Consider the following 24,618-nt stretch of genomic DNA (forward strand, 5'->3'; position numbering starts at 1 on the left):
AAACACCTAACATTAATATAAATTCCAAAATATGGTAACATAATTATTTTAATTATTTATTTATTTATTTGCATTAACATAATTAATTAATTCTAATTATTTTTTTATAAGTTATTATGTATTTAATGTCGCTATGTTACATTATAGGTCAGTTACTATATTATTATAATTATTATTAATTGTCTACTTCACGCTTTAACTAAATTGTGGTTTATTCATTTACTCTCTATTAATTATATTATCATTGATTCAATTGAAATTTATTTAGTATTTAAAGTACATAATAGATTAATTAACTATTAAAAGGGTTTAAATAACTAAATTATACCAAATTTATTCTATTTTATATTTACATATTACATAAAAATTATCATAATTAATTAATTAATTATCATAATTAGTAGTTACTAATCAACCAGTAATCATTTATTAGTAGTAATTAATTTTAAATTAATTTAAAACATGTGATCTCTTTTAAAAATCTTAATTAACTAAAAAACCCTTTTTTTAATTAAACGTTTTAGTAGCTTTGATCTCTAATCAGATTTATGATAAGGAACCCTCAATTTTTAAAAAATCAAAGAAAATAAATAAAGAGTAAGAAAAAAGGTGACACACATGTGGACTCATGCATTTGGATGTCCATATTTAGATGTTGGGACATCTAATCTTGTATTTGTATTTTTCTTAAATCTTGTGCATAATTTTATTTTTTTACTTTTATTTTGCAAATATTTATACATTATCTATTTAATATTAGCCTAATATAAACCAGGATAATAAATATTTATTATTTATTAAAAAAGCGTTATAAATATATGAATAAAACCCACTACGGTTATCGAGGGACTCGAATGCTTGATCTCTGGAATAGACGTGACATTTGGTCTTTGATGAAGCCACATTGTGGTTAACTGTCGAGATGAGAATGCCCACGTGTCAAGATGTCAAGATCTTTGTAACCGAACACGTCATACGGTCCGAGAAGACCAACTCACCCAAGTAGCTCCTAGTGGTAGGCTCTTTCGAAATTTCGCTAATGACCGAAATGCCCCTTTTTAACGAGAAATCCAGAGAAAGGTCATCGATCGATGCTTATGAGCAGTATAATATGACATTAAAACTGTCATCGCGCCTGCATTTTCCAACTTCTTTTGTTCGGCGCCTATTGACTGTGCCAACGAAAGGCAGAACGAGAAATGGCGAAATCTCAGATCTGGTTCGCTTTCGGGACCCTAGCTCTCCTCTTCCTCTCTGCCTTTGCTGACGATGCTGTAGTTCTGACTGAAGAGAATTTCGAGAAGGAAGTCGGTCAAGATCGAGGAGCTCTCGTTGAGTTTTACGCACCCTGGTAATACTTATTCATCAATTTGTCTACTTTTTTTTTTTTTTTTTAATTTCTTGCCATTGGTATGTTAGTTTTATGGTCCTGTCTTTGTTTTTTTATTTTGATGTTGTTCGTCGGGACTGTGATCGTTTATTTTGGTTGATCGACTCTTTTAGCTGTTTTCTAGTGATATAGGCCTACTGGTTCACGATCTCACATGGTTTAGCGACTGTTGTATCCTTCTTCATAGGAAGACATACCTTTTAGTTGGTGTTTCTATTTTACCCATTTGAATGCTATAGCTTTCAATCGGCGGAGACTTTGGAGCTTAGACTAAATATACTGTTCCCAATAAACAAAAGAGAGAGACAGGAAATTCCATGTCGTCATTTGGAGAATATGGTTTAATGGTAGCTCTAAAGGCTCCGAGTTGAACTTTATCTTTTTTTTTTTTTTTTTTTGGCCGATCTCTTGGCTGTTGCGTATATTCATTAAGTTTCTGCCCCTAAATGAGCACTTGTAAGTGTACGAGATATGATTTCCTCTGTCGTATACTCGCCTTGTATTTAAACGTGTGTTCTTCAGCCTCCAATTTGACTTTATATGATTAAGCTTGAAACAGCATGTATTTGTAGCTCACAATTGATTTTCTTTTTATTTTGTTTCTGATTTGACTCCATGATCTTTAATTCCATTCTTGCTAGGTGTGGTCATTGTAAAAAGCTTGCTCCAGAATATGAGAAAGTTGCTATGGGCTTTAAGAAGTCCAAATCTGTCCTGATTGGAAAGGTCAGTGGCTGGTTATTTTAAAAGATCTATTACTTCAATTGTTCTTTTCATAGTTTTCGTAATATTGAGAAGCATATATATCTTGAGTTATACAATGCAATCATGATATCTTCTAAAGATTCTCTGCTAGTACTGGCGAGTCATTTTTTTCTTAGCATATTGCTGAGTGATCTTCAAATTATCAGCTCATTTTTGGTGTAGGTGGATTGTGATGATCAAAAGAATCTATGTAGCAAGAATGGGGTTACTGGTTACCCTACAATCAAGTGGTTTACCGCAAAGTCCTTGGAACCAAAGAAGTGAGTTTTTGATTGCTTTTCTTGGTGCTTTTCATGCCATTCAATTAGAGGCTGGACTACAGGTTTTCTTTAACATGCGTTCTCATCCCTTCAGCTCTTCTTGATATTTTATTGTTGTTGTAGGTATGAAGGTGCACGGACTGCAGAAGCCCTTGTTGAGTTTGTAAATACTGAAGGAGGTACTTTTTAGGACCCTATAATTTAGTTCTTGCCTATGAGTACACTTTCTACTTTGTTACTTCTAGAGTTTTCTAGCTTGTTCATCATAGTTTGTTATGAGGTTGAACTCCATTGGGTATAGAGAAAGGAACTTTTCATGAGTTGCATGATTTTAGAAACAGCTTGCTGGAAAAAAAATCATACCATTATACAAGGTTTTATCATCTCTGTTATGGTTAATTTGAGCAGGCACTATTCCCTAGGTTTAAGTACTCAAACATGGGAGTTGGGCAATATTCTTGCCTTATTCTTCGACCTGTCAAATTGTTCACCCATTATTGTTTCTAGTCTGGACTTTCAACTTGTCTAAATCAAGCCACTGGAGCAGAAACAATGTCAGTACAGCTAAATGCAATAGATATTTGCTTAGATAGTACCTTAACATTCTTGATATAATCCTTCTATTTTAACTCCCTTTAAATAGGAGTTTATTTTGTTTAACTTCCTCTGTGAGAGGAATTTTTTTTAACTTAATGTCTCTTTGTGAAAGGTTATCATATTTTATCTACAACTCTTTGAAGTTCATGTTAACTTAGCCAAAACTATTTGTACTGATGAAATTCCTATGTTGGCGGTGTCCATGTTACCTGTCTGCTGATAATTATCTTTCTCAAAATTTACCGTCAAGTCCATTTGGTTGTTGATTTTGTGTTTTTTCAAAAATATTGAGTCATTTCAATGAGTAAGCAAGTACCAAATTATTCAGAATATTCAATCACTTATACAAGCACTCAGTGATGATTGCCTTGTTCTGTATCATACCAAGTCGATTAGATCTTCCCTTTGGGTGGTTGTAAATTGTGGTGCATGTACATCTGAGTGGACTATTGTTGCCTATTCTAGTTGGACTGTTTTTTAAGTGCTTGTTGTATCTATCTATGCGCACAATGATGCATTTTTTGTCAATAGCAGTGCTTTCACTTTAACATCCATAGGCAAAACTTTATTTGATGAGGTTAATTTTCCAATTCAGGATCTTTATCATTTGGTAATTCGGAAGCTATGCCTTTTCTAACATTCAGTGAACTTTTGTGGTTACAGGTACTAATGTAAAGCTGGTGACCATCCCTTCCAGTGTTGTTGTGCTAACAGGTGAGAATTTCGATGAGGTTGTCCTAGATGAATCCAAGGATGTGCTGGTTGAATTTTATGCACCATGGTGAGTGGGTTTTGTGAAAAAAAATGCTTTAATAAGATTCCATTCTTATTTTTAATATGCCTTTTACTTTTATTAATATTATCAGCAGTAGTAGAATGTTTAACTTGTTTATCATTGTTAATTGCTTAATCTTGTGCCCTTTCCCTCGTGTAGGTGCGGTCACTGCAAGAACCTTGCTCCTGTAAGGACACCATGACCTTTCTCTTAGCAAATATATGACTTTGCAAAGAATGATTCTTTTCATTTGCTCAAGTGAATTGAGACAATATTTATACTGCTTGCTTTGTAGACTTACGAAAAAGTTGCTTCTGTCTTCAAAAATGACAAAGATGTTGTGATTGCCAACCTTGATGCGGACAAATTCAAAGATTTTGCAGAAAAGTAAGTCCATCAATTTCCCAATTTCTTCTTGCATTAGAAAAAACTAAATTGCTTGAATGCTGTTAATTTGGGTCCAAGGCCTATCCCAAAATGACTAGCCAACTTAGGAAACCTCTTTTCCAATTAATAAACTCAAGATCTTTGTACTCACTAATCCATGTGGGACTATTCCTTAACACTCCCCCTCTGTAGGCCCTCTTTTGTGGCTCTACAAGTGGATAGTTTTAGGTTTAGGCCCTCTTTTGTGGCTCTACAAGTAGATAGTTTAGGTGTAAGCCCTCTTTTGTGGCCCTACAACTGGATAACTTAGGTGTAAGCCCTTTTTTGTGGCTCTACAAGTAGATAGTTTAGGTGTAGGCCCTTTTTTGTGGCTCTACAAGTGGATAGTTTAGGTGTAGGCCCACATATGATTATCTGCTCTGATACCATGAAAAATAGGTGATTTAGAGAGAAAATAGAAGAGAAAATGGATTCCAAGGCAGCAAAGTTGCCTCTCTTCCAGAAATCCATTTTCTCCCCAAATCATCTATTTTTCAAATGTAATTTCTTTGCCCATCATTAACATGTTGATTATATGATGTTTATTGCTTCTCAATAAGTTTTGATAATTGTTATGCACTATTGTTAAACAAAGTGACTACTCTTTGGTACGTTTTTGCTTTCATTGTGTAGCATAAGATTTTTATCATCAAAGTTAGAAACTTGATAGATGGTCTGAATAATTGCATTGATCAACATAAGGAACTTGATCATCAGTTGACCAATCGTCAAAGTCAAAGTTCTCAAAACATAGAGATTTATCAAACGGTCAATTAATTGTCACAATCAGTTTTGTTCAAAATCTAAATTGATTGTTGAGATTAAAGCCTAATCAGCGGTTAAGATGAATTTGATTGTATTGGGCCACCATCAATACAAATTAGAAGAGAAAGACACTTAAGTGCTACTTAAACAAATGAGATGGCACATCAATGACACGTGCATTGTAAGAAGCTCGACCTAAAGAAAAGAGGTAGCACATCAATGACATGTGACATTGTAGGAAAATTCTAGCTAAAGGAAAATGTGGCACTATTTCAAAATGGATGAGATGATGTATCATGCTCTCATGCTCTCATGGTTAGCACATTGGGTCAAGCAAGGTACTTCACCCACATCACCCACACCCATAGTCTCGCCATGCTTAGCTTACATGCACGAAATTGTTCATGACACCATCTAGACCACCATGGTGATGCTTGCTGCCACATCCATGATCACCTTCTTCATGTAACTCAACATTCTCTCCAATCTCCTTTCCATCTCCACCCTCTTTATCTTCATGCTTGTGGCTGCCTTTGCCTTGCTGGTCCGCCGCTATTATATGAGTGGAACCACTTTGGCAACAGATTGGAACAAAATGATCATCTACATCGTTCCCATCCTTGCCTCTCATTCATCACCATCGCCACCTATTGGCGCATCAACTACGGCTATGTAATCACCATCCTCATCTGGTTCGGTGTGATGTTGGGACTGAAACTGTTTGTACTCCACAAGAGGAACCCAAGGCTGCAGTGAGTACCGCTGGTGCCATGGCTCCCCTCGACTTCAATTGCCATCTTCTTGCTCGGATCCATCAACAACAAGTCTTTCATGAGGTTAGTTGCTTTTACACAAACAGAACCACTTCAACCGCAAATAATAAAAAAAATGATCCCTTGCCTCGTCCATCGCTACAGCCACCTATTGTACCATCTATGACAGCTAGATCAGCTATGTGATCACTGTCCCCATCTACAACTTAGGGATTGAAATTGCATGGACAGTGCTGTGACTCGTCTACTACTTTTTTTATGGGCCTCCATTCTTCTTACTATAGCCAAGAGTGACAGGGAGAAGACTGCCAATCTGAGGAAACAAGAGGCAGAGCGAGAACAATGTTCTAAGTTCAGGGTGGTTTTATGCTAGTGATGCATCAGTACGTGAGGTTTCTCTTGCTGAAGTGCTTCATTCTGAAGCATATATACTGTTTTATGAAAAGGTGTAGAAGCCAAATGTTTTTAACTATCCTCTATTTGTTGGTGGGCGGCTTTATAATCCCATTATTCAATTTGTGGCTGACACAGTAATATTTGGAGATGGGTCTTTGGATTATGTACTGGATATTAAGGCCCTTGTGCACATTTAGAACTCATGTCTGCTCATAAGACTAATTGGAGAAATCTTCTCTTTTTGGATTCAACATGGATCAAAATGATCTAATTACATTGGCTATTAGAATAGGTTGTTGTGCTTCCTCCTTACCTAACTCGTATTTGGTATTCCCTTTATTTTCTGGCAGAATGGATAAAAGTTTATAGAATCCTGTTATTGAGAAGCTCCAATTGCACCTTTCTTCATGGCAAGGAAGACTTATCTCAAAAGCTGGTTGATTGGTTTTCTTCAATCTTGTCTTTCAAATATTGCTGCTTATTTTTTTTCTTTTCCTGCACTGTCCCAGAATCTTGAACTTGCCCTTGATACAGCAGACCCACAAAACAACAGCAACAAGGCTAAACAACAATCCCAAGCAACTAAGTTTATGGAGAGATCCAGTTGGCAACTAATCAAATTGGATTCTCCACAACAAACCCTGTCCTAGTTGGATAGGGATAAGGAGTAATGAATCCTCATTGGCAGGAACTCTCCTTGTCACCTTAGTTACCCAAGAATTAGAGTCTAGTTGGGAATAGAATGCATGACTTGATGAGTGAAAGACTTTAGAGTATTTTCAACCTCCCAGACATGTTTGATACGTCAGATTGTTTCTGTGAAATCAGACTGGATATGCCCTGCATTTAATTCAAATTTCCATCGCTGAATATTCTCAATTGAGAAGTTTTATGGTACTAAGAAGATTCAAAAGCCAAAAGACTATTCTCACGAGCCCATTTGCATTGTGCTTCAAAATTGAACCAGATAATGGGATCCTCTGGTTCATCCTTGATTGGCTTTCAAGGTCTTAAGTAGGAGATACGAATTGCAAAGGCCGGTGCATGACTCTTACAAGTCCTCGTTTTGTGCTCTTACCGAGTTAGATGCATCCAATCATGTAGGTCCTCTTGTTTTGGTTTAGATAAATTTTTTACACATAGGCTCGATTAACAAAGCATATACTTATTTTGATAGACAATGAGGTATGAATAACATCGAGTTAAGACATCAACAAAAGGAAATGTTAGGAGATCAACTAGCATCAAGGCTTTCCAAACTCGAGATGGCCCTATTCAAGGAATCTTCATGGTACCTTTGCAAGCCTAAGGTTGAAGAGTGAAAAATAAAAAGAGGTGCTTGAACAAAGTCTCGAAGGGGAGCATCTGTAGACATATGAATTTGATTACCAAAGTTAGAACTCCAATCAATGGTGTAGATAGTAGATGTTGATCAACCACCCAGATTGAAGGAACTTGATCACCAGTTGATCATTGTCAAAGTCAAGTTTCTTGATGGTCAGAGCATGGAGGCTTTGTCAAACAGTTAGTCAATTGTCAAAATCAAAGTTTTGGTGCAAATTTGGATTAATTGTTAAAATAAAATCTTAATAATAGTTAAGATGAAGTTGATTATATAGGGCTGAACCGTCAAAATCGAACTAAAAGAGAATGACACCTAAGTACTGCTTAAGCATGTGAGGTGGCACATCAATGACACGTGGCACCATATGAAAGTTCCTCTTAGAGGAAAGAGGTGACACATCAATGACATGTGGCATAGTAAGAACGCTTCATCTACAGGAAAGAGGTGGCACATAAATCACAAGTAGCATCTAGGAAAGCTCCACCTATAGGAAAGAGGTGGCACTATTTCAAAATGGATGAGATGAGGTGTTATGTTCTCATAAGAAGAAGAAAAAGTCTCGTTGAGTGTTCTTCTCCCCTTGCATGTGTAGCTAGTCAATAGGAGAGGGAGAAAAAAGGGGAGAAAAAAATAGGATGGTCGAACCACTCCCAAATAGGGACCTGATCCTAGACTATTAAAATCCTCACACTGTAAGAAGCAGAATTTTTTTGCAACTTTGTCAAATTCCTGTGAAGTTGTGATAGTGCCTGCAACAAATAGAAATCTTGTTGCAACTCTATCAAAATTCCCTTGAAGCTATCACTGAATTTGCACCAAGCAGACACTACCACAACTTCGCCATCCCTCCTAATGCCTTAAACTTCACTACCAGATTTCTATAGTAAAAGTAGTGTGAGACTACTTCTTCTTGGCTACTACTTTGCTACTATCTTTGGATCATCGTTACAATATTGGATTTAATCTTCTCGTCAAGCACCAAGTCGAGGCTAGTTGTAAAATTGAAGCTAGTCAACCAAGTTAGTACATCCGTCAAATTAAGCAAGGCTCAAATCACTTTTGTACACAGAGATCAAGTTAAAAGACCAAATTGGAGTTTGAAATTTTTTGCTAATAACAAGAATAATTATTTTTTAGTTATAAACCAATTACTACTAATGAATTCAAAAACTTTGAAAAATTGCTAATAACAAGAATAGTAGTCCTTTTTTTTTTTCGTTATAAACCACTAACTACTGATTTATCTCTCCATCACTGGTTACTTCATCATAAAATGAAAAAGACTCTCTGATTTGTTTTCTATTTGACTTCTTAGGCATGTAACATACTCTTGTGCATATAGAGGCAATTGAACCAGAAGCTTCGTACATGGATTTTGATAAACCGTGTTTCTGTACATCTTGGCTAATGTACAACATCTAACTTATGCTGATTTTGGGGATTGACTTTCTTTTGTTTTTACTGATTTGGTTGATTTTTACGCAAATTTAAGTGATAACAGTGTAATCAGTCTGTACGGTTTAGATAGCGCACAAATCTTAATTGTATCGTTTTTAAGTACAGACCACATAATTGGGGTTGTGTGGCTGAAACTTCTTTGGTATTGGAACTCATTCCAGTAATGCTGATATTTAATAAGTTGTTGAAATACTTTCTAGAAGGCTCATATTTGGAAAACAGATTTCAATTCCTGATAGATGAGGAAAATAGGGCAGGTTAAAAAGAGAGGGAGGGTGTGAAATCCTGATAGAGGAAAAAGAGGAAGGTGAAATAGAGAGTGGGGGTGGAAAGGAGGGCAATTAGACTGTGGTTCCAGTAGAGAATTAGCATATATTTCAAAATTTAACAATTGCTCTCAACCCTGGTTTTTAATAAATGCCAATTATCATGCTTTTATGTCTTTTTACTGATGTTTCTGAAAGAGAGTATTTGTTATATAATATGTTAACAAAAAACATTTGTTATATTATAATTTTATAGCTTATGAAAATCTCTCGTGACTAATTTCATGTAAGCAAATGTTTTTAAAGCACCAGAAGATATCTATTTTTCCCACAGGTACGGTGTTAGTGGTTATCCCACAATTAAATTCTTCTCGAAGAGCAACAAGGCTGGTGAGGACTATGATGGTGGACATGACTTGGAGGACTTCGTCAGTTTGATCAACGAACGTTGTGGAGTTAACCGTGATGTGAAGGGAGGACTTACTTCCAAAGTTTGTTTCAGACATCCTTTTCAAATACTTGGTACTTAATTTATTATTTTTAGATATTCTTAAAATTTCCATTTCTTCTCAGGCTGGGCTCTTGGACAGTTTAGATGTTTTGGTGAAGGAATTTGTAAGTGGTAGCAAAGATGACAAGAAGGCTGTTTTGTCTAAGCTGGAAGGAGAGGTTGAGAAGCTCAAGGGCGTTGCAGTGAAGTAATATATTTTCTCTAATAGCTAAGCCTAGTGTTGTTTCTTTGGCTACTGAGCTCTGGAGGGAAGAAACTCCTGAGCTGTTTTTTTTTTGCAGAATATAATACACGAATCTTAAAATATCACCCCGTCTTATGCTTAAATCCGTCCTTGCTTTCAGGTTTGGCCAGACTTATCTGAGAGTTGCTAAGAAATGCTTGGAAGGAGGATCTGAATATACTAAAAAAGAAATTGAGCGTCTTGAACGCATGTTAAACAAGGTATGTTTGTCATTTATATTGTCTTTCGTGTATCAGTTGGCAGAATGTGAAACTAATGGAGTAATGTGTCCTTTTACAGTCCATCAGCCCAGTGAAAGCAGATGAGTTCGTAATCAAGAAGAATATTCTGTCAACGTTCATAGAATCAGCATAATGGTGTGCAAGAGACATCCTTGGCACCGTGGAACCCTCATTACCAGTGCCTGTGGCGGGAAAGTTTTGACCTCGGCGTCATTTATTATTTTTGCTGTTTCTAGCGGCTAGTAGAGCGTTCACCTCGTGTTTCACTATGCTTCCTTGGACGTAGTTGGTAGAGTTGATCTGCAGAGGATGCTCATTCTCAAATCTCATACGACTTTAAAAAGTTCATTAGGATGTTAATTATACTGAGCCCACCTATCATTTTTCTTAGTGCAGTTGCTAATCAGGCTTTGCTTGCCGAGTTTGTCGCTACGGACTCTAGCTCAGTGCACCAGACTTGTCTTTGAATCGAACTGGTCATGTATCTGAGCCGGTACGAACCATTTAACGCGTGGAGCTCTCTTGATTCAGTAACGGAACCTATTTAAAAATAGAGTACGCTTTTAATGTCCTACTTACCTCTATTAGGCCGCTAGTGTCATGACACTTTATCCATCTTCATAAGACATTCAAAAAGACGGTAGACTTAGACTTTGTACATTATCACAGCCAAGTGTACATACAGGATGAGACTTGAAAAACTGTGTGAATTGAAGCAGGAATCTGCAACAATCACAGGCAGCACCTGTAACTGGTTCCACTCTCTCATTCTGTAAGGGGTATCCATTAGACTTAAAAGGCCGTCTATAGTATTAGAACAAACACAGGTTTCCATGAGAATTGAAGCCGCAATACGGATCAATCACAGGTTTCTGTGAGAATTGAAGCGGCAATATGGAACAATCGCAGGCAGCAACTGTTACTGGTTCCACGCCCTTGTTTGGGAAGGAACACGAGACCAATTACAGTGAGCATCTCAAATTGTAATAGTATCAGGAAGGCCAAATGAGAAGATATAACTAAGGCAATGTTGCATTAGGCTTTGGTGTAAATCCCGGACTCAGTATTCACTGACATTTCCGAGTCCAGTGCCTACACAAAGATTTAATATTTTTTATAGTTTTGTAGTGAATCCCTGCAGTTCTTATCCAACGTATTTTACAACGAACGGCAGGGCAAGCAAATTACAAGAACATTTCTTATGGTGTGCTGCATAAACAGTGATATGGAATAGAGCATGAAGTGGAAAACACAAATACCTACTCAGAATGTTTCAGTCGTTTGAAGCATTCCCACCCAACAAAGATCTTGTCCCTGAAAATAAACTTGCTCTTCCCAATCCACTTCCACCAAAAAATTCTTCTCGGTTCTCATCCCTTCTCATGCCCAAACCTGACAAGCCACAAAACTTTTCTTGGCTGTGCTCCTCTGAAATGCCCAAAGGATATTCTCTCTGATCCACTAAACTTTTCTCATCTACTGCCTCATCAGTATTGTGCATGCCTTCTTGCTCTTGCCCACTACAGAATGGCAACTCAAAAGCTGGTGGACTGTGTGGATGGCTTCTCATCTGCACGGACCGCAAAAGAGCGGCCCGTCTGAGGTCAGCAGAGTGACATATATCACTTGGAGATGATGGGAAGCGTCCTTCTGAGTCAGAACCACGCTGCCGGGAGTGGGAGCAAGTAATAGCACTAAGAGAACATCCTGGCAGAGAGTAAGATGCAGTAGCTCCTGTAGAATAGAACCCCATGATGGATCTTTGATGTCTGTGAGGAGAAACTGGACTAGTTTGGCCACCAAAGTTTTCGTTTTGTATAGAGCAAGTGTTTACAGGAATATCACTATATCGAGAATCATCCGAATCTTCTGACATTGGTGAATATGGAAATGAAACTTCATCCCTGTCAAAGAGAGCATAGCGATTGATGATTAAATGAAGACAAAGACCAGCAGGTGTCACTAGGTAAATCTTGATCACTCAACAAAAGATCAATTCTGAAGAACACAGACCATCATGGAACTACTCATGTTGAGTTCAAAGTCCCTGTAAAAAAAATCTTAAGTTCATAATATAGAAAGCAAGTAGCCTAAATGCTCGTCAATTGAATGGTTACAAGCATCAAAACTTTTACATGCATAATGGATACTAAAATGTTTTGAACTGATTTAAACCTTAAAAAAATTGTTAAGGAATAGTCCCACATAGATTAGTGAGTACAAAGATCTTGAGTTTGTTAGTTGAGAAGAGGCTTCCTAAGATGGCTAGTCTTTTTGGGATAAGGCCTTGGACCAACTTAACAAAAATCTAAGTACATAATATAGAAAGCAAGTAGCCTAAATGCTCGTCACTTGAATGGTTACAAGCATCAAAACTTTGACATGCATAATGTATAATAAAATGTTCCTAACTGATTTAAACCTTAAAAGAAAGTGTTTGCTTCTCAGTTCTAGAAGTTCTTTCAGGTTTTTTCTTTCAAAATACTCTCAGAGAAGATTAAGATAAGCAAAATATTTATCAGTGGGTGGCAATGAATCAATTTCATTTTATAAAGGTTGTTCAGCCTCATCATTTAAAAGACAGAAAAAGTGCTTAGACTATTAATGTTGGAGGATTAAATGAATAAAAAGATAAAGTTGTCTTTTTTCCTCCTCTAAATAACACCTCAAGAATTGGTTAATTACAAAAACGTTACATCATTATAAATATCACTATCTAAGCCTTTTCCCAACTATGTTAGAATAGGGCACACTCTATTCTTCTCAATCATTACACACAAATACTAACTATAAAAGTCTTAAATTTCGTGAGGCTTACACCCCTTAGGGTATTAAAATCTAACATTTGGCATAATGCTGCCACTTCCTCCTTGTGAACACCAAAAAGACATTCTTGAAGAGAATTCTATACATTCTGTAGGCAAAAAAAATCAAGAACCAACCTGCAAGGCCTGAAGCAAAGCTCCTTTAGCAATTTATGTAGGATTTTAAGTGAATATCATGCTGCTCAAATAGTAACTTAATGAATGAAAATTGATTTGTTTTCTTTCCTCACCAATGCTTTTATCTCTTGGAAATGGTTCATTCACTAAAGTACCTCCTTACAGAACAATTCTTTTGTGAATTGTGTCTATTAATATTGTGTGGCTCAAAAGTGAATTGTGTCAAAAGACTATTCAAGGCTATTATGTATAAGTTTACGGTTTATGGTTTAGAATTCTCTTCATAAACAATTTAACCAACCACAAAGTCTATTTCAAGGCTACAACAAGTCCTAAAACCCATATTATCCATCTCAATGCACCAGCTCTTGGCAGAAGAGAAGTCAAAAGACTAAAAAACAATAGCAACATCCAAAACTGCCCTGGTACTACACCTAGTCTTCCAAGGAACATTACTCTGCTTTTGAAATTTAAAAATTAACAGCAACATAACAATGGGAAATTTAATGTAATAAGAGAAGCTGGAATAGTATTCAGAAAAGCATCCAGAGAGAAACTTGGTAACCAAACCGAATTTGAATAAATTTATCACCTGGAGTAACACATTCCTTCTGATCGTGCAGGGGATTCCATTAGATTATCAGAGATAGTGTCCCCAACCGTTAATCCATTTAAACTAGATGCCATTATCTGCAGAATGAAACAAAAGTAGAGTCGCAAAACCACTCTTTGTCCCATAAAATGTCCCAAAATATCCAAATGAAAACCACTAGTTTGCAAAACCACTCAAAAATGGGAAACGCCGAAGGGCAAAAAGAAAAATGTTAGAAAATTGAGGTATAAAATTCGCCCCTTCAAGATACTCCACATGTAAATGATTAACAAAAAAACAAACAGGAACACCCTCACTTAATGCCAAAAACCCTCATCATTTACGGTGCGAATGCACTGGAATCAAGAGAAATTATATTTTTTAAAGAAATAAGATGTACGTTCTTTCCTGCTTCTCTTCCCTGACGAATAAATGACGAAAAAAACAAATCCTAACCTCACTTAGATACCGTTTGTGTGAATGCAAATTATCAAGATAAACTTCATCTTCCGGATCTCTGCTTCGCTTTCCCGGCGGGGAGGAGCTCGACTCCGGAGCCATTTCTTTCATCACGAAAGATACCGGACAAAAGAAAGAAAACTTATTTTCAATCAGGTATTAGAGAGCCCAAAAAGGAAACCCCTGAAATTTTCGTTGCTCTTGACTCTTGCAAGCCAAAAAGCTAAGAAAGCCGAGGAAATTGCAGAAATTGAAAGGGTAAAAGGTCCTCTGAGAGAAAAATATCGAAAGTAGAAAGTAGAAATCCACGGAATCGGGTACAGGTAGCATGCGTTGGGTAATGACTAATGGATGGGGGGCATGGAGTCAAGTCAGCCCACTGCCTGAGGCATGGAGCAACCTACGGTTTCCAAGAGGAGCTGAAACCAACTCAATCCAATTCACTCCTCCGAGACCTGAATTAAATTAAAAGTGATTTTAAAATTTGAGTCCATCTCCCCTCTCTCTATATAGTTTATACCGATCTGAAAAATAATAAGCAGGAAAAAAACACAAATAAAACTAATCATAATTTATCATGTTCAGTATCAACGTCAAGCCCAACAAATTTGTCGTAATGTAGAAATAATAAAAATTATAGGGTTATTCAGGTAATAACCTCTGCGTTTCATTTACAGTGACGGAGAAGAATCTCCTGCCATCCCAAAGTCGTTCAGAGAGCCAGATAAAGGCTCCCCCCTTCTCCTATCTCCCATTTCCATGTAAGTCAAATTTACAGAGGGTGAAGGGGAGGGGCGCCATTACCCCTGCTATTAGTAAAATGGTCGGATTTTATAAACCTAATTGTCTCCAGAATCCATAAAATCTTGATATTGTAACATGCAAATATTAACACTAATTTAAAGGCATAAATTTAACTTCTTAACAAGATATTCAAACACAATGTAAGAAACCGAGAAAAAAGGACTAAATATTAGGTAAAACCCAAACTAACCCGTTAACAAATCTATTCGATTTTTTTGTTACTTTATATTACATTAAATGCATAGAGTAAGCATTACGGTAGTTTTGTCATTTTATGTTATATTGCATTCTTGAAGTTAGGAGTGGCATCATCGAGCCAAGTTCCAACATTTGCTAAATCTGAATATTACCAACTCGAGCTCAAACACAACCTCGAGTCCAAAATTATTAATCAAGTTTGAATTCGAGCTCGAACGGGGTTCGAGTTCTAACCTAAATTTAAAACTAAAAAAAAGAAGTTATGGTGAACTTAGTATCACTAAACTGTAAACTACAAAGGGATCCAAGACTTCACAATGGAACAAACTAATATATAATAACCAGTTTAATAGATCTAAATGAAAGAGCAAATACCTCCATTAATAGCATATTTCAATTGGCAAACAACAATATTAGATGTTGAGGGACCGAAAAGGGTTAAACGATAGTCTTTGAAGTTTGAGATAAATAAGATAAATAAGATAAACTATCAACCAACTAAAGAGAGAATTAATAAGAGTAATTAGAGTAAAAAGTATTTTCGTAAAAACAATATATGCTAATGAGTCAGTTCACAAGCTAACAAACGAGTTTGGTTTGTCATACTTAACGAGCCAAGAGCTGAGTTAACCTCAAGTAAAAACTGAATTTGTAAAAACAGAGAACCGAAAATAATAACAGAGATTGAACGAATGGTTTTTAGATGAGTTTATTCTTCTTCGTTTAGGAGGTTATTTATAATACATTACAAGTGGATTTTAAGATCAATTTAGATCCTAAAATCAAGGAATAGAATCAAGAATATAATCACGGGATCGGAGGAAACAATCACGCTATACAGTTTCCTCCGATCACGCTATACAGCTATACATTTCAACACTCCCCCTCAAGTTGGTGCATAGATATCAGTCAAACCCAACTTGTCAATTATACCATGAAATGCTTTCCCTGATACTGCCTTCGTGAGCATATCACCCATCTGACTTGCAGATTGAATAAAGGGGAATTGTATAATCTTTGCATCAAGGTTCTCTTTGATGAAATGACGATCAACTTCAACATGTTTAGTGCGATCATGTTGAACTGGATTTTGTGCAATTGCGATAGCTGTCATACCTCGAAATTCAGCTTCAACACTCGATCTTGATACTACCTTCTGTTTTTTGCTTTTCCAAGTAACAAGATTCCCTTCCACAAAAGTAAAGTAACCCGACGTGGATCTTCTGGTTGTCTGATCACCTGCCCAATCAGAGTCTGTATACCCTACAATACTAGAGATACCATTTTTTGAGAATAACAAACCTTTTCCTGGAGCACTCTTTAAGTATCTCAAGATCCGATAGACTGCTTCCATATGTTCTTCACTTGGTGCATGCATGAACTGGCTCACAACGCTTACTGCATATGCTACATCGGGCCTTGTGTGGGATAGGTAGATTAATCTTCCAACTAATCGCTGATAACGCCCTTTGTCTGCTGGAATTTGATCTGGAAGAATTCCGAGTTTATGATGCATTTCCATCGACGTCTCTATTGGTTTACAGTCAAGCATTCCGGTTTCGACTAGAAGATCCAACACATATTTTCGCTGTGAAAGGAAGACTCCATGTTTCGATCTTACAACTTCAATCCCCAAAAAATATTTAAATTGTCCGAGATCCTTCATTTCGAAGTTAGTAGCTAAATACTCTTGTAAAGCTTGCATTTCACCTTGGTCATCTCCTGTCACGACCATATCATCAACATATACAATTAATGTTGTTACCTTTCTTTCTTTGTGTTTTATAAACAAAGTATGATCTAAGTTACTTTGTTTATAACCAAACTTCTTCATTATAGCCGAGAATCTCCCAAACCATGCTCTAGGTGACTGTTTCAGCCCATACAATGACTTCTTCAATTTACAAACTTTACCTTGAGACAAAGAACCACTTTTTTCACCTGGTGGTAGTTCCGTGTAGACTTCTTCTTCTAAGTCTCCATTGAGGAAGGCATTTTTAACGTCAAATTGTTGCAGAGGCCAGTCTCGATTTGCTGCTATAGATATAAGAATACGAATTGTATTGATCTTAGCTACTGGTGCAAAAGTATCCTGATAGTCTATCCCATACCTTTGCGTATATCCTTTTGCAACTAGCCGAGCTTTATATCTGTCAATGCTTCCATCTGGTTTGAGTTTCAATGTAAACACCCATCGACATCCAATTGTTTTTACTCCTTTAGGTTGGGGAACAAGTTCCCAAGTGGCTTTTTTTTGTAGAGCCTTCATCTCTTTATTCATCGTTTTTTTCCATTTTGGATCAACTAATGCATCCTGCACATTACTAGGAATAGAAACACTGGATAATTGATCAACAGTAAATGCATATGATTTAGTCAACCTATGGGAGGACACATAGTTATTAATTGAGTATTTGGTCTTTGCTTCAAGATCAGGTTCATATTGTTTTTTTGGAACTCTCCTATTCAATCTTTGTGGATATCTAGAGGTTATGTTTTCTGTAGGAAGACATGTTTCAATAGACTCATCAAACACAGGATTCGTATTTACCTGAGGAGGAACATTCTGGGTTGATTCTTCAGTTGTTGGTGCAGACGGCGGCAACTCTGGGGGTTCTTCAAGTGAAATTACTGAATCACAGTCTTGTTGCACATCATGACACTTAAAAAATTCATTCACCGCTTCTAACTCAATAAATTCGGCACCTCTTTCAACATCTCCGTTAGTTTCATGTGGAACATTCTCTTCATTTGAACTCTCCCCCTGAAGAGATGTCCAAGAAACTCCCCCTGAATAATAAGGGACTGATTCATGGAAGGAGACATTTAAAGTCACATGGAGCTTGTTGGTGTGTGGATCATAACACCGATATCCTTTTTGAAGATCAGAGTAGCCAACAAATACACATCGCTTGGCACATGGATCAAGTTTATTTCGCAAGATCTTTGGGATATGAACATAAGCGGTACACCCAAAAATTCGGGGTTCAAGATTCGGAAGATGGGGAATTAAAATCAGGGATTGCAACTTATGTAGAAGAGTGTGAAAATCTAATACGCTAGAAGGTGTTCGATTGATGAGGTAGGCAGCAGATGTGATAGCTTCACCTCAATAAAATCGAGGCATGTTCATGCCAAAGAGAGAGACACGTACTACTTCCAAAAGTTGTCTATTCTTTCTTTCTGCCAATCCATTCTGTTGGGGAGTATAGGTGCAAGAAGTCTAGTGACGAATTCCATGAGTGGTCAGAAAAGTTTCGAGAGAAGCATTAACAAACTCAATACCATTATCAGATTGCAAAACACGAATCTACTTTTGGTATTGAGTATGTATCATTGTATGGAATTTCTGAAAGGCTAGACACACATCACTTTTGTGGATAATCAGAGATACCCAAGTCATTCTAGTGCATTCATCAATAAATGTCACAAAGTAACGAGCTCTAGAAATAGAGGGAATCTTGGCTGGACCCCAAACATCAGAATGAATAACCGCAAAAGGATCGAAACTTTTATTCAAACTCGGGAAATAAGCAATACGGTGGTTTTTAGCCAATTCACATGTATCACAATGAAAATGCACATCAGTCAAACCTGAAAAAAGTTGAGGTCGCAATTTCTTAAGATAACCAAAGGAAAGGTGACCTAATCGTCGGTGCCATAACCATACAGTTGTTTGAGCATTATCTTTACTGCTAGCTTGATTTGTCTGACTGATTTTCGATCCCCCGTTCTCTGTCAACTCCAAATAGTAGAGTTTGCCCCTTCTAACACCATAACCAAGAATCTTTCGGGTTAGAATGTCCTGAAAGACACAAAATGAGGGCCAAAAAGTTACAGTACAAGCAAGAGTGGAAGTAATTTGGCTAACATACAAAAGGTTATATTCAAGAGAGGGAACCACAAGGACAGTATCTAATGTCAGATTATTGGATAAGATAACAGATCCTTCCCCAGTAATAGGAGGGGTACTACCATTGGCTGTTGAAATAACAGATTGTGGAGAAGGTAGATTGTAACTGACTGGGATCCCTTGTCATGTGATCAGATGCACCTGTATCAATAATCCAAGGTCTATTTTTAGAATGTACAGAAAATACTAATGCATTATCGAGAATACCTGGATGGGTAACATTTGCAGTAGGTAGCTCCTGATTCTCTTCCATAGATGTCACCATAGCTTTCCCAGCAGTCTTGTTACGGGGATTTTTCGAGAAATCCCACCACTCCGGATAGCCAATAATCTCATAACACCGGTGTTGTGAATGTCCTTTTTTTTCGCAGTGAATACATACACGATTGTTACCATTGCCAGAGGATTGAGGGTTCCGACTACTTGATGATCCTTGTCGGTTTTGGTTGACCAACATCGTCGAGTTCTTGGAGACTGGGCGATAGCTCCCCATTGTCTGTCTCTGTTGATATTCGCGTCTGACATAGGCATATGTACTTTCCAAATCAAGTTTGGGATCTTTTCGCAAAATTTCTCCACGAATTTGATCAAATTCGGAGTCAAGCCCACTGAGAAAAATATGAACCCGAAGCCTAGCCATTGTAGAGTGCAACTGGATTAGCCCTTCGACTGTTCCTTCCTGAGATATAGTTCGATAATCAATCTCTTGGAAAATAGCAACCAGTTCATTATAGTATGTGGATAACGGTCTACCATTTTGTTTGGTAGAAAAAGATCTCTGGTTCAGCTCAAATATACAAGTTTCATCGAAGCCATCATAGAATGTTTTTGATATTGCTTCCCATATCTCCTTGGCAGTGGAGAGGCGAATAAATCACTGCATGAGCAATGGACTCATGGAGTCAATAAGCCAACATTTGACTCTTTGATTTTCAGTAATCCATGCTCCAAGATTAGCATCACCAGATGCTAGTTTTTTTGTTTCGCCGGTGAGGTATCCAGCTTTGTTGCGTGCGCCAATTCGCATCTCCATGAGTTGGGACCATAAAGAATAATTGGTCTCATCGAGGAGAATTCCAGTTGGAAACGCAGAATTATCTTGGTGGACTATAATCTGTGGTGATGGGATAAGGTCGGTGGATGCGCCTGTAGTGGTGGCCATCGATCTGATTTTTTTTTTTTAATCCGGTCCAGTTCGGTTCAGTCCAGTCCGGTTCGATCTAGTCCGGTTCGGTATGATCTGGGCGGATTCAATTCTGGTCCACTCCAGTGCTGGTCAGATCTGGTTCGGCTTTAGACCGATTCGGTTCGATTCGGTCGACCCGTCGGTCTGGGTCGACAGAAAAATAAATGAACAGTGCCTTAAGTTAAAACATAAATATCGTCGTCTTCGGCAACGGCAGCGAAGCGTCGGCTTTAGTCGGAACAGGGTGGTGGTGCCTTCGTCGGCGCTCGTCGGCGACGTGATTCTGACTACGTAAAACGCTTCGTCTTCGGCAACGACAGCCTTCGTCTTCGGCAACGGCAATCTTCATCGTCGGCAATGTCAGCCTTCCTCTTCGGAAACGGCAGCGGAGCGTCGGCTTCAGTCGGAACAGGGTGGTGGTGCCGTCGTCGGCGTCGACGACGTTCTTTTAGTGTCGGGACAGCCGGAATATGGAGTTGCAGAAAAAAAAACAGAGTTCTGCAACTCCGACGGATTTTTTTTCCTTCCTCCGGCTTCCTCCTTCGGCGATTACAGGAGCACTTAGCTCCGAATTTCTGCAACGGAAAAGAGAGGATAATTCTCCTGCTCTAATACCATGTAAAAACAGAGAACCAAAAATAATAACAGAGATTGAACGAATAGTTTTCCGATGAGTTTATTCTTCTCCGTTTAGGAGGTTATTTATAATACATTACAAGTTGATTTTAAGATCAATTTAGATCCTAAAATCAAGGAATAGAATCAAGAATATAATTACGGGATTGGAGGAAACAATCACGCTATACAGTTTCCTCCGATCACGCTATACATTTCAACAGAATTGAACCGAGTTCAAATGATTTGAGAACTTGTTCGGCTTGATGCTACCCTACTTGAAGTGTTTAGGAGAGTAAGAATTCTCATTGAGCAGTGATTATGCTTACTAATTTGCAGACTTATGTTTGAATAGGAATTAGATGCGGATGAATTGCAAATTGAGGTTTAAACCTCAATAGTTCGTTCAAATCTACAAAATAGTTTACTCACAAGAAAGCCAAATATAATTTAATTTAAAAAATTTAGTAGAATCGAAGTCTGTAACTTACACAGAAACTTCCTCTCTCCAAATCCAGCCTTCTCCTGACCGCCTAAATCCAAGCTTTAAGATTATCAAACGAACAAAGTGAGGCGCATCGCCGCATCTGCATCCCATTACCGCACGTCTACGTTTTTTTTTCTTTTGTGATCAAAGATCGTATAAAAAATTCCGCATAGACCGCCTATCGATCTCCTCGTATGCTATATATAAATTCTTCCTGATTCCTGTGGCCGATCTCCGACCTCCGATCTCCTCGATATGGTTTTTCTTTTCTTGGTCGGCGTGGGCGGGATTATTGAAGATTTAAGTGCGTGAACTGGATGTCTTACAACTCTCAACTCACTTATCTTTCTGTCACCGCTTTCTTACACTTTTCCAAAATTATTAATTCTAAAATGATAAAATATGCTTTCATTGAGATTCGAACGCAAAACCTCCAGGGTTTACTGAAAAGGGTGGTGGTATAAGATTAGTGAATACGAAGACACAGAGCTATAATCCTACGTGGATTAATGAGTAAAAAATATTAAATTTATTAGTTAGCCAAGACGAACCTTGGTCGGTCCCTCCCAGCCTGGGACGATGACATCTTTCCTATCGGAAACGATGGAAAACGCAGAAGCCTCCCAGGCCTTCGAATCAGAAACTTATAAAACCAAAACAGCGGCTTTAATTCAACAAAAATCGGGAGGCAACGATGTTTGGCCTAGTTTAGTTGCTCTGAACAATTCGCGTTCGGATCGAGATTATGCACATGCTTCCCTGCCAAATCGCATGCAAATCGCTCTTCAAACACCATAAATGTCTCAAATATGAACAAATGAAACAAATTACTAGCGCGAGTTTCTCAACATCATTGCTATTGATAGGCGCTTATCGACAGACATCAATGTGGACGTTTAGGTCGCACATCAAATCGGTCAATCTTTTGAATGCAAAATCCAGGTGCATTCGTTAGCATGAGCTAAATATTGTCGCTATGGAAGACAAAATGCATTCAGCAAACAGATAATTCTTTAGAAAATTATCATCCGAAACAGTAGATTACTTTTGACTACACTGAAATTCTGAGGTCATCCAGCTATCACAATTCAGACACAGAACAATAAATGTAAGGACAACGTAAAATGGAGCCCACACTGGTTTTCATCCCCAACCTCTAGCAATAAAGGCAGATTTGAAGATGAAATGGTAAACAATCCTAGAGTATCACCAGGTCCAGGGCGCAATATACCTTGCCTACATTGCTAGAGGCACGTCACTTCAGTCCCTTTCTGTTGGAGTTTTGCGGGACATTTTCTCCAAGACGGATAGAAAAATAATGCTTAAAAATGGAGCTGTTCACTTATTCGTATCAATATCCAGTAACTGTAACTGATGGAACTCCTAGACGTGTTCTTTTAATAATAATCAGGCCTCAAAAGGGGATATGAAACAGGCGAATTGAGTAATGTTTTCTGGATGAATTTTATCAATCTACCATTCCAACTTTTGATAACAGAGAGAAAAGCGACGAAGACGATGATGAGCCCATGACAAATTACAGAGCAACTGGTTCCATTAAGGAAATAAGCATTTCACTGAAAGGCGCATAACACTAGACATAATCATATTCGTTGGGAATCAAAAAACATACCCAAATGCCAGATACTGAGATACAAGCAGATAGTCGAGCAAGAAAAAACAAAATCTATACAATAACAATCGTATGATAGTGAGCGTTCAACCTCTATCTTGAAGAAACTGGGTTTAGGGTTCTCGCTAACCCGTTCATAGCGCCGTAACTCTTAGAACTGTATCCTAAACACCCTAGTAAACCTTGACGGTACGGCAAGAATGTCTTCTTCTTCATCTCCTCTGCTTGCGCTCGGTTCGCAGTGTAAAGTAGTTCATGCGGGGAGGGCGGGATTCGTCTTTTTCCGACAGCGTTCACTGGCTTCGCACCAGAGCCGGCAGGTTTTTTGGCCGGAGGCGGGGCATTCACCGCTCGTTTCGGCTTCCGAGACGGAGATGACGGTCTGGAGACGGACACTGTTTTCTTCTCTTTCAGCGAAGCAGAGAAGGATATTGAAGACCAAAACTTTTCTTTGTTGCTGCCCCTCCCCTCGCTTTTGCTTCTGTGAAGGAAGTCCATCAAGAAGATCCAACGCTTTGAGCTTCGGTTGGAAGTCGAAGAAGACCTAGAAGACGAAGCGGAGACGGACGGAGTCGTGGAGTCTGATGGAGGCTCGGTTTCCTTCGGACCAGAGTCTTCGAAGTCGAGAGAAGTGACATTCCTTTCGTGCTCTCCTTCTTCATCTCGCCTGTTCCGTAAAGGCGACATAGATCTCGTGCGACGATGAAGAGATCTGTTACGCAATCTCAGATCTCTTCCTCTAACAATAGCTGCCTCCATCTTTTCCTGTTTCTGGCCACCCCCCACGGTTTCTTCGTCGTCTTCGTCTTCGTCTTCGCCTTCGCCTTCAAGATCAAGCAGCGGCGAGAGGATTTGTGGACGTTGTAAATGGGAAGACAGCTTCATGGGACGGATCTGACCGTTATAAAACAGCTCGTCCGCGGAGATCATCGACCCGACCGCAGTCGAAGAGTTATGGTTGAAGCGAGCGGAGAATTCAAAGTCGACGGGGATATCCGAAGACGAGGATATGAACTCAGACGAAGCGGCAGCAGATGAGAGAACGTAGTGCATTGGACTCGCCGGAGCGCTGAAAAAGAAGCCCGTCGAAAGGCCACGACCCGGGCTGGACGGCGCGCTGACGTACGGAGTCGAGCAAGAACTGTCGATTTCGTCGACGAAACGAGGAATCGAAGAACTCCGAGGTTCTCCATCACCAGCACCTCGCAGGTCTGGTTTCGATATCTCGACTTTTGTGACTTCGCCGTTGTTAAGGTTTTCGACCTCCATTGGAGAGACAACTCGCAATAATGGAGGGAGCAAGAGGTTGAGGAAGTAGGGGAAAAATAGAGGGAAACCGTTAAACGAAAAGGACCCCCTTCTTTCACTAAAATTTCGGAAACGCCATTGTCGTTGTCCTTAAGCCCAAGCTTTAAAGTACTGAAATACCCCTATTGTCTGCCAACAAGTAATCCATCCAGATCCTCGGGGCAATTAAGTAACTTCACTCGCAAGTTACAGCAACGAAGTGACGCCTGAAGACTGTAGCCTGTGGGCGTCGAGGGAGACACTGAACCCTAGTGAGAACCAAGAATGTCTATAATAGCCCGATCAACAG

At 38.4% G+C, this 24,618-nt stretch overlaps 3 protein-coding genes across 4 annotated transcripts; 1 reads left to right on the forward strand and 2 right to left on the reverse strand.

The window, feature by feature from the left end:
• The first annotated feature begins 1,149 nt into the window (after positions 1-1,149).
• On the forward strand, positions 1,150-10,608 carry LOC137956258 (protein disulfide-isomerase like 2-1-like). Its single transcript, XM_068803665.1, has 11 exons — positions 1,150-1,351; positions 2,032-2,116; positions 2,318-2,415; positions 2,539-2,594; positions 3,676-3,793; positions 3,947-3,974; positions 4,083-4,174; positions 9,551-9,707; positions 9,790-9,914; positions 10,072-10,171; positions 10,251-10,608. The coding sequence occupies exons 1-11, from the start codon at positions 1,200-1,202 to the stop codon at positions 10,323-10,325; spliced, it is 1,086 nt and encodes a 361-aa protein (XP_068659766.1). The 5' UTR covers positions 1,150-1,199; the 3' UTR covers positions 10,326-10,608.
• Positions 10,609-11,399: 791 nt separating this feature from the next.
• LOC137956259 (uncharacterized) lies at positions 11,400-14,468 on the reverse strand. 2 transcript variants are annotated; one of them, XM_068803666.1, is made up of 3 exons: positions 14,183-14,468; positions 13,727-13,824; positions 11,400-12,096 (listed from the first exon to the last, which is right to left on the reverse strand). In XM_068803666.1, the coding sequence occupies exons 1-3, from the start codon at positions 14,294-14,296 to the stop codon at positions 11,466-11,468; spliced, it is 843 nt and encodes a 280-aa protein (XP_068659767.1). In that variant the 5' UTR covers positions 14,297-14,468; the 3' UTR covers positions 11,400-11,465. The 2 variants fall into 2 exon arrangements, with proteins under 2 accessions (XP_068659767.1, XP_068659768.1); XM_068803667.1 differs by having other exon boundaries at positions 14,196-14,467.
• Positions 14,469-22,925: 8,457 nt separating this feature from the next.
• On the reverse strand, positions 22,926-24,296 carry LOC137956378 (uncharacterized). The gene has a single exon (XM_068803854.1). The coding sequence runs from the start codon at positions 24,288-24,290 to the stop codon at positions 23,115-23,117; it is 1,176 nt and encodes a 391-aa protein (XP_068659955.1). The 5' UTR covers positions 24,291-24,296; the 3' UTR covers positions 22,926-23,114.
• Between the last annotated feature and the right edge of the window lie 322 nt (positions 24,297-24,618).

Source organism: Aristolochia californica, unplaced genomic scaffold, assembly GCF_029961685.1.
Source record: "Aristolochia californica isolate CCGP_79_NKW_82.1479 unplaced genomic scaffold, dmAriCali1.0.hap1 SCAF_2, whole genome shotgun sequence".
NCBI classification, from domain to species: domain Eukaryota; kingdom Viridiplantae; phylum Streptophyta; class Magnoliopsida; order Piperales; family Aristolochiaceae; genus Aristolochia; species Aristolochia californica.